At 42.0% G+C, this 10,655-nt stretch overlaps 1 protein-coding gene across 1 annotated transcript in view; it reads left to right on the top strand.

Annotated features, from left to right (window-relative positions):
- Positions 1–7,988, top strand: part of LOC139217884 (snake venom 5'-nucleotidase-like) — a 10,410-nt gene extending 2,422 nt beyond the window's left edge. The window contains exons 2-9 of the mRNA XM_070849374.1: positions 2,086–2,308; positions 3,306–3,494; positions 4,313–4,510; positions 5,444–5,604; positions 6,400–6,508; positions 6,583–6,732; positions 7,275–7,475; positions 7,577–7,988. Coding sequence (XP_070705475.1) covers positions 2,086–2,308; positions 3,306–3,494; positions 4,313–4,510; positions 5,444–5,604; positions 6,400–6,508; positions 6,583–6,732; positions 7,275–7,475; positions 7,577–7,740 — 1,395 coding nt within the window. The 3' untranslated portion in view covers positions 7,741–7,988. The remainder of the gene's footprint in view (positions 1–2,085; positions 2,309–3,305; positions 3,495–4,312; positions 4,511–5,443; positions 5,605–6,399; positions 6,509–6,582; positions 6,733–7,274; positions 7,476–7,576) is intronic.
- Positions 7,989–10,655: the final 2,667 nt, after the last annotated feature.

Genomic DNA, 10,655 nt, shown 5'->3' with positions numbered 1-10,655 from the left:
ACAACACGTCACGCATGAAAAGTCCCTAAAAAAGTCGCTGTATTTTTACGCCGTCCCATGAGGGTTCTAGACTTATACTTCTGTAAAACATTATTATTTCCCTGGTGTGGTTGGTGGAGCCTGTGTCAGCGTGTCTCCAGAAAAGAAGAGTTTCAGAATGAGTGTTTTCCTGTTGGTGGAATCGACCCCACACTGTGGTTGACTTTCGTTTCCGGAAAGACTTGGAGTTTGGTTTCCTGTAAATGAACATTTACATTCTTCGTCTTTAATGAGCCTCGGCGCTGTTTAGTGGACGGGGAGGTCGGTCTGTCTGTCTGTCTGCCCAGATTCAGACAGACTGATCTAAAGGAGCTCCTGATATTAACAGCGACAAACATGCTCAGTGTTGTCGTGCTGTGAGGAACTAACCCTGGTTCCTGCCCCTCAGCAGAGCTTCCAGTTTGAAAAGCTTTTAAAAACCAGTGGGTCAACGACAGCGTCATTTTCAAAAAAGAAATTATTAACCTTCCCAGTGTTCCCAGACTTTTATTGCATCATTTATGGTTTGATTGAAGTATTTTAGGTTTTCTTGTTGTCAATATTCACACCAGGAGTTTTCTGCGAGGTCACGAGATGATTAAAAGTCTCCACAAACGCAGCTTGATTGATTGTTTGCTTTGAAATGTCGTCACAATGAAACAGAGCCCAAAGTGACTATTAACATTATTAAAAATGTGTTAAAATAATTCAAATCATTTAAGAGAAAAGCTGAAATGTTTTAAATGATTATCAGAAAATAGATTTTCTGTCAACCGACCAGTTGATTAATTGACCAATAGTTTGAGCTTTCTTGTGCATTTTCATATATTTTGTGTGTAAAAATCCTAATGAGTAAAGTAGCCACAGCTGTCAGGTGAATGTAGTGCAGTGAAAACTCTAATTTTTCTCTCTGAGATGAGATGAGAGTCCAAGTAGAAAGTATCATGAAAAAAAAAAAAAAAATTTCTGCCAAAGCTCAACATCCCAGCAGAGGGGAAACAATAACACTTCAACACGATAATGACATTGCTTACAAAGATTTGCTCCAGCTGCTCCACATTAAAAGCCTCCCACGGGTTCTCTCTGATGAAATAAGGCCGTTATCTGCGGTAGGAGCAGGAATGTAGGAGTGAAACTAACTCCAAACCACAAAGAACAATGTGTAAGCCTTTATTTAGACTGGTTACAGTTACACAGACACAGCAGAGGTCACACATGAACAAAAAAGTGCTTCACAGATTAACAGTGATGAGTCAGATAAGAAGAGAGACTTTTCTCTCTCATCCTGGTAACAAACCAACCGACCAAGACAGCAGCAGACCTGCAGCTCCTGAGACGGAGACACAACTGTGAGATCCTTCTTGTTCACAGCCGTCATACCGCTCCCTTCAAAGACACCAGACTCCATTCACAAAAACATCATTTTACACAGGAGTCGCTGGTCGACTGCTGCCTCAATCTGTTAGTTTGTTTGTGTTTTTGTGTGACTTTGGTGTTTTTAAGGGTTAGTTCAGATCCAACACAGTATTTGTATAACATTAAAAACTAACCAGTCAAGGCAGCAGCAGAGCAGCAGCTCCTGTGTTCTGTTCTCTAAAACCCCTGTTTTAGTGAATGTAGTCTGGTGTGTGTGCTGTTTGTGGTTAAACCAAAAGGATCTTCCAGGTCTCTCTCTGTAGGGATCCTTTCCATAATGCTGTCACACACTTAGAATAACACTCTGAGCCTGTCAGTGGATCAAACAAGCGTTTTTAGTGGACCTACTGTGATCAGGTGCAGCTAAATCCTTGTAGCTTGTTCCTCGGCTGCTGGCTGAGGTGATCTACTGGACCAGTTCCAACACTTTTTGTACCTAACAGCCATTTAGACATGACCATGTGTATGAAATGGAGCCCAGACATCATAAAGCCTGAGTTCTCCTTGAAGAGAACCACAGATATAAACAGTAGAACAGACAAACTAGTGTGTTATGCTGTTTGTGTGGAATCAGATGTTTGTTGAGAGCAGCTGTCTGAACGTCGTTCTGCAGGTCTGTATTTGACTTTCCGTTGTGTTTTCTTGTTTCAGACTTTTGGAAATCATGAGTTTGACAGCGGAGTGGAAGGACTCATGAAGCCGTTCATGGAGCAGATCAAGTTCCCCGTCGTCTGCGCCAACATCAAACCAGACGAAACTCTGGCCGCCACGTTTGGAAACTCTTACCCGCCTTATAAGATCCTCAGGGTGGGCGGAGAGCGGGTGGGCGTGGTGGGATACACGTCACAGGAGACCCCCGCTCTGTCCAGGCCTGGTGAGTGGGAGTGGGTGTTTCTGTGGGCGACTTCTGTCTCACTTGGTTTCCAATGTGAAGGCCTGGTGGTGACGTCAGTGTGAGGCCGACACGCTGTCTGCTCTCCAGCTGGAGGAGAGCTGAAGTGATTTATGTTTTTAAAAAGACAAACAGAGAGAAACCTGATTCATTTATAAAGTTGTAGAAACACAAATCTTCCTTTTAAGCTTCTGAGTTTGTAGTGGAGCAGCGGTGGAGCTGTAGGAAGAACTCACATGTTTTATTTAAGTAAAGACACCACAGATATAAGATAGACAGATAGAAACACTCTGTTTGCTGCTACAAGCTCAAAAGTATTTGCATCAGAATAAACTTCTCATTACCTCGGTTCAAAGTTCTACCTTCTCTTAACCTGTTGAGCCTCTATTTTGGGCCTCTTGGCCAAAGTTACTAGGACATTTCTCCACAACCACAAGGTCCGTTTATATAACGAAGGTATGATGATAAAGGTGAGACATCATTTATGGTTATGGCTTCATAAAACTGAGTCGAATGCTTGCTGTTCTCTGAGTGTTGGTCGTAGAGCCACATGTAGAGTCTCCGCTTCCATACGACACCTCGTCTGTGTGTCCAGCAGGAAGCTACATACAGCCTGCAGAGACTTACAACAATACATCTTCATCATCATCATCATCATTCATTTGTTCATTATATTCTATATTATTTATTTGCATCTGCAACGTAACTGAAGGTTTCAAATAAATGTCGAGCAGAAGAAGAAATACTGGAGACTTTACGTCCATAATGTTAATTTTTATTTTATTTTTTACACGTCCTGCTGTCTGAGTGACTGGTAGGTAGTAAAAGTGTTGGAACTGGTCCAGGAATCAGTCCACTAAAATGTAATAATATATGAATATTAAAATGTAATCACCTTTTTCACGTCTGCCTGTTTCTTTTGTTATGTTTTGTGCTGATTGAACTCGCCGCCGTCTCTCGTGTCCACGTCGGCGTGCAGGACCTCACCTGCTGTTCGAGGACGAGGTGACCGCCGTTCAGCTGCAGGTGGACAAACTGCAGACGCTGGGAGTCAACAAGATCGTCGCTCTGGGTCACTCCGGCTTCACCGTGGATCAGGAGGTCGCCAAGAGGGTCCGCGGGGTCGACGTCGTCATCGGGGGGCACACCAACACGTTCCTCTACACAGGTACGCACAAGTTATGTTGTAGGTAGAATGACTAAAAATACAGAGCTGAAGATTGAAGTCCTAAATTTATAAGAAAAAAACAAGACAAACTTACTAGAAAAAAGTGAATTTGTGTGAAAAACTTTTTTTTTTTCTCTGATAAACGTTTATGGGAAAATAAACCTGGTTCTTCTCTTGAAGTCCTAAATTTATAAGAAAAAAAAACAAAGTGGTAAAAAACTTTATTGGTGAATTTATGAGAAATGTTTTAGTGAAATTACAGAATCATAAAATATTATTTGTATTTAACTGTTTCATGTCAGCAGTTAACGACCTCATCAGGTTATACTGCAAATGAAATGAATAAGAAAATACTGTTTCTGTTTTCTTCTCTTCTCATAAATGTCTGTTTCACATAAATTTACCACAAAGTCATTAATGTTCTCTCATTTGATCTCAGAACATTTATCCGTTATTGCCGAGGTTTTTTCTCCCAAACTTTCCTGCAGCGTCTGACTCCACTGATGGAGATAATGTGGAGGATCATTTCACCAAATCAACAGGATCTGTTTCTATGTTTTGATCAATAATGGGGATATATGATGAATATGTAACTCTGGACGATGATCTTATCTCTAACCAATGTTTAGCTTATTTTAACATGTTAGTTAGGTTATTTTCAGCACTATTATTATTAGAATTATTAGTTTTTATGTGTTTATACATATAAAAAAGCTCATAAACGTTGTAACCTATTAGAGAGGAGCCTGTTAAATCCATTTGATGTGAGAAATAAATGTTGTTTTTAGACTCTGACTCTCCTCCTCTTTATGTTCCAGGGCCGCCTCCCTCCTCGGAGGTGCCCGTGGGTCCGTATCCGTTCATGGTGAAGTCAAACGACGGGCGGCAGGTTCCCGTCGTGCAGGCCTACGCCTTCGGAAAGTATCTGGGTTATCTGAAGGTGGTCTTTGACGACGCTGGGAATGTGCTGAAGTCCACGGGAAACCCCATCCTGCTGAACAGCAGCGTCCCACAGGGTAACCAGACACACCCAGCGTTCACTGTGTCTCTTCTAGAGTCAGAAATGTTTTATACAGAACATCGCTGTTTTTATCCCACTCTGAAAGGAGAACTGCAGCGTTTTAAACCTTTTTTTTTTACATTATCTGGGCTCAAAGTGACTGGTACTAAAAGTGTTGGAATTGGTCCAGTAGATGAGCTACAGCAGTGTGGCTGCAACGTGATCCTTTGGGACAACTGCACCTGATCGCAGTAGGTCCAGTAAAAGATAAAATGACTGTTTTTGTGAATGCAGTCTGGTGTGTTTGCAGAGAGCGATATAACAGCTGTTCGGCTGTGTGTATAACACACCAGACTCCATTCACAAAAACAGCAATTTTACATAGTAGAAGATGTGAGTTGCTCGTCTGCTGCTGTTTTAATCAGTTAGTTTGTTTGTGTTATTGTGTGTTACACAAATATTGTGTTGGATCCAAACTGACCCTTTAAAACACCCAAATCACACAATAACACAAACAAACAAAGCGATCGGAGCAGCAGCAGACCAGCAACCCACATCTTCGACTATGTAAAATCCCTGTTTTAGTGAATGGAGTCTGGTGTGTGTGCAGAGAGCGATAGAACGGCTGTTTGTGGTTAAACCAAAAGGATCTTCCAGGTCTCTCTCTGTAGGGATCCGTTCCATAGTGACCTACTGTGATCAGGTGCAGTTGTCCCAAAGGATCACGTTGCAGCCACACTGCTGTAGCTCATCTACTGGACCAGTTCCAACACTTTTTATACCTACGAGTCACTTTGAGCCCAGATAATGTAAAAACAGGGTTCAGGTTTAAAAACACCAGACTAATCCTTTAACAGACTGTTTCATCATCAGGTTTTGTGGCTCCAGACTGATCAGTTTTTATAACAGTTATTACCTGAACCGTCACGATATTAAATTCCTCGTCCAGATCCCGAAGTTCTCGCCGACGTGGAGGAGTGGAAGAAGAATCTGGCCAACTACTCGGCTCAGGTGGTGGGGAGGACGCTGGTCTTCCTGAACGGGACCACGGAGGAGTGTCGATTTCGGGAATGCAACCTGGGAAACCTGATCTGCGACGCCATGGAAAGTGTTCAGCTCCTTTACTACAGGATCACGTTATCAATGAAGCGATAAATAGATGAATCCGTTCAGTTTACAGAGGAGGAAATAAAACTTTTAATGTGAAAATATTCACATTAAACAGGCTGAAAGTTTGACTGTTCTTAAAATTGATTATCAGATTAGTTGGCGATCAATTTAATAGCTGAGAACTAATCAATGAATCAATGCAGCTTTAATTTGAAGTATATAAAGATTTTAGTTTTACACGAGTGACCGTGCAGATAAAACAGAAACTTTCTAACCTGGAAGACATTTTGGTTCAAATTAAGTTTTTCCTAAACTCATTTTAATTTAATTTTACAAGATTAAAGTCACAAATTAACGAGAAATAAACTTGTTAATTTAAAAAAAACTCATCAAATTATACAAAAACACTTGTATTCTTCCAAGGCTTTTTTCTAGAAAGTCAAAGTAATCTCAGAGAATACTCTTATAATAATAATAATACTAATAATAATAATAATAATAATAATACTAATAATAATAATAATACTAATAATAATACATGTTATTTCTACACTACATAAGACAAAAATAATCAATAAGCTCCTTTCAAAACAAAGTTTACAGAACGCTGTGACAAGACAAGAATAAAAGACAAAAACAGTAGAGGGGAAAAATGTACATAAAAGAATAAGAACAATAATAAAATATTGGAAAATAAAAAGATAAAAGATAGAAACCAATAATAAAATGGTAAAAATGGGTTTCATGACTTTCAAAGTTAAAAATGTGTGACTGAGGGAATCTGCATCATCTCAGGTCGACAACAACATCCGGTTCCCAGACGACGTCCAGTGGAACCACGTCAGCGCCTGCATCTTCAACGGAGGAGGCGTCCGCACGTCCATCGACGAGCACAGCAGGGACGGTGGGTCGGCTCGGCCCGCGTCACCGTTTCACACCCAGAGGACGCCATTTTAACCGAGCGCCTGTCGTCAGCAGGTCTGATCACCATGGACGACCTGATCGCCGTCCTGCCCTTCGGAGGAACCTTCGACCTGGTGGAGCTGAAGGGCTCCACGCTGAGGAAAGCCTTCGAACACTCAGTGAGACGATACGGCCAGAGCTCTGGAGAATTCCTCCAAGTGTCCGGTATCTTCACATCATTTCCATCTCTACATTTTTATATTTGTATTCCTTTATTAGTGGGACTAATAAAGGAATATCTTATCTTATCTTGTCTTGTCTTGTCTTGTCTTAGGACATTTAAAGCCATTTCTGATGGAAACTGAAGCCGTTCCACTCCTGCTCTCTTCAAAATCACCAGATTCCATTGCAAAAAACAGTAATTTAACCTCACAGAATGCAGCACTTCCTGGTCGACTTCTGCCTCGATCGGTTAGTTTCTTCTTGTCCTTGTGTGACTTTGGTGTTTTGAACAGTGAGTTCAGATCTGAAACAGCGTGTTAGTTCATTGGCCAAGGCAGCTGTAGTCCAGCGGCTCTCGTTTTCTGCGAGGTAAAAATCACTGTTTTTGTCAATGGAGTCTGGTGGCTTTGAAGATCGAAAGGACTGATGCAACACAAAGTGGTGAAAACACTTTTAAAATGATGTGTAGAGTTTAAGGTGTAAGAAGTCTGCAGATCATCAGGACGCCGTAATTCAGCCTGCTGATGTTTCGTGTCCTCCAACAGGATTTCACGTAGAGTTTGACGTCTCCCAGCCGGCGGGGCGTCGCGTGAGGAGCCTCAGCATCCTCTGCACAGACTGCCGCGTTCCTCGCTACGAACCCGTTGAGGACGACACGGTCTACACGGTGGCGCTGCCGTTCTACATGGTGAACGGCGGAGACGGATTCTCCATGATCCGAAACGAGGTGCTCAAACACAACAGCGGTGAGATGACGGAGACGAGTTCGTGGACGCGGCGGGAATTTATAAAACGGCGCCGTTTTATTTGAACCTGACTCTTTGTTTTACGTTTTATTTCCTTCCAGGAGATTTGGACATTTCAGTCGTGTCCAACTACATCAGGCAGCGGAAGAAAGTTTATCCGTCTGTTGAAGGACGCATCAAGTTCTACAACTCGGCGTCTGGACCGCAGGGACAAACGGCTCCTCTGGTGCTGCTGGTTTTGCTGGTGCTGGTCTGGAGCCTGTGAGACACCGAGGACACGGAAAAGGTTTTTAACCAAACTGCAGGAGAAGCTGATGGATATGAATCCACGGGACACAAACACACGATCTGACAGACACTTTAATTATTATTTGACTAATGTTTTATAACCGATACTGAGCTCTAATGGACCGGAGCCACTTCCTACAGCGACCACTAGATGGCAGCATCAGGAAAAACTGAGCGAGAATTCCTCAATTTTATATGAAATTAAAGGGGACGTATTCTGTAAAATGCACTTTTTAATGTCTTTAATGACCCCCCCCCCTGCCTCCCAGCCCCCCAGCCGGCCGATGGTCCCCTCACTGTTGCTGTGTGGCTAACGCTAGCTCTGCTAATCAGACGTCGCAGGTGGAACAAAGTACACAAACTGTGCTCGGCTGCTAAAAGCGTTCAGAAAGAGGCTGGATGAGTAAAACTCATGTGTTTTATGAAGGTTACAGCATGTAAACATCTTCTAGTGGGACCTAAACATGACCAGCGTCTCCTTTAAAACACTTTACACGAGAAAAAGAACAAATAAGTTGATTTAATTACATTTTTGTCTTGTTTGGGTCCAATAACCCAAAGAGACTCTGGTGTAGCTGTGAAACTAACCAATAAAAACACAAAGAGCAATGCATTGTGGTACTAAAAGGACGGTAGAGACAGTAGTTTAGTATTTTAACTCCTCTGGAGTCTCTCATGTGACTCTTGGATGCTTTTGTTGACGTTTGGAAGAATTTCGCTGCTAAAAACTGACAAAATTAAAATAAAGCTTTCAAAGGCAGGAAGTATTATTTAGGTCTGTAGTTACTGGAACTGGAGCTACGACCTCGATTTCAAATATGGGGAACGATACATTTGAGCTTCTGGTTTTAGTTTCTGTTTTGATGGCCGGAGGGGAAAAGAAGTCCACAGAGGTCAAAACTTCAGCTGCACTTGGAGTATAAACAATCTTCACAAAGTCACCAGACTCCATTGACAAAAACAGCAATTTTACCTCTCAGCACACAGCAGTTTTTGGTCCATCGCCATCTCCCCTGGTGAGTTTCTTCATGCCCTTGTGTGACTTCTGTGTTTTAAATGTTGAGTTCAGATCCGTACTAGTGTGTTAGTTCATTGATCGAGGCAGCGAAAGTCCAGCAGCTCTTTGGTGTTCTGCAATGTAAAATTTGTGTTTTTGTCAATGGAGTCTGGTGGCTCTGAAGATGGAACGGTTTCAGGTTCTTGTTGGAAATAACTGATGCAAGACAAAGTGGTAAAAATCCTCTTAATACAGTGAAAGTGATGTTGATTATTTTAGGTTTAACATGTTTTATGAATAATCTGCCAGACCAACCTGAGACTTTTTAAGGACCAGCTGAGGTTCTTTGGACAACAAGCAGAAACTCGTTGGTCTGACAGTAAAGTTTTTCTTGTATTCTGCCGGCGCTGCTGCAGCTCTGACGTCCTCTTTATTTACATCTGCTGCAGCACCAAATATTTACCTCGGTCACGTTGTCCAGCTCTGTGGAACCTGAGAGAGCCTTCTTTGGAGAGAGAAAGGAGAGAGAGTGAACGCTCGGCTGCACAAACTGAAGTACTTTCTAAACCCTGTCGATGGCTCTCACTGATACTTTCTTCACTTTCAGGTCAAACGGTGATTTGTCTTTCTGCAGCAGCAGCTTCTTTTTTCCTCCAATGTGGACGAAACATTTAGGATTCAACTGTTTTCTGTCTTTTCTCAGAATAACATGTAATAATGTGTAATGTCTTGGGGCCACTGACAGCACTGTTATCTTACAGGATAAATATATAATATATAAGTTGTCATTTCAAACAAAACAAAATGTAAACTGCAGTTTAGAAACATTTTCCAAACAGTTTCAGCTTCTAGTCCAGGTCTTTTGTTCTTGCTTTTTTAAAAAAAGAAAAAAACTAAAATAGCTTCACTCTCCAGCAACAGTAGTCCAGTGATGCAGCTTGAGTTTATATTCTTTTAAAACTGCGACTGTTTCCTTGCACATCAGGCTGTGTGTCCACCGAACTCCACAAATGAACACTGAAATGTCCATCTTCCTTCAAACTCTGTGTTCTTCAGACACTTTTACGGCCCACAGCCAAACAATGACGCATCGGTTCCACCTGCTGTCGGTCGTGGAGAACCTGTCAGTACCTGAGCGCCACCTTTGGCCTTTGCTACCTCGTCAAAACACGTTATTGTAGAATGATTTATTTTTTTAATTTGATATGAACGGGTAGTGTACAATGGTTTAAGCATCACCAAAAAAAATATTAAATTGATTGCATTGTGTTTTTGACACCTCGGACATAAACAGAAAAAGATGGATCCATCCATCCATGAAGCCCTTTGAGATGATGAACTGTGATTCAGGCGCTAACGTTAGCTAGCATTAGCTACATAGACATGAACTGGAATTAGCCGCAGCCTTTAGCTACAGTTAGCAGGAGGCTAAACTATTAGCAGCATTCAACATGGCCGCTGTCGGGGACTGAAAATCTAGTCTAGATTTACTAAATCCTGAAAACAGGCCAGATGATCAAAGACTATTATGATATTTTTGCAGGATAAATACGACGAGAGGTAAGTGAGCTTTTCTTGTTTTCAGTCATTTGGGTGAACTGACCCTTTAAAGTGAACTGCAGCTAAACCAGGATTCTTTTTTTCATGGAGTTAATAAATATGAAACATTAAAAAGCCACAAATGGAAACCAGGCTGAGTCCTGAACGTGACCCCGACTCAGTCCTACAATGGGCTCTGTGTCTCTGAGTGTCTCTGTGCTTGTTTGCAGGCGTTTGGCAGCTTGTGGCGTCTGAACGGACTAGTAAGGAGCTCCGGAGCATCAGTAGGCAGCGAGCGTCTCCTGGAAGGACCCGTCACACACAGGAGGCCTTGTTCCCCTTTAACACACTGCTGT

Source organism: Pempheris klunzingeri, chromosome 18 (genome assembly GCF_042242105.1).
Source record: "Pempheris klunzingeri isolate RE-2024b chromosome 18, fPemKlu1.hap1, whole genome shotgun sequence".
Lineage (NCBI taxonomy): Eukaryota > Metazoa > Chordata > Actinopteri > Acropomatiformes > Pempheridae > Pempheris > Pempheris klunzingeri.
The sequence above is the reverse complement of the archived record's forward strand: the minus strand, read 5'-3'. Positions and strand labels throughout refer to the sequence as shown.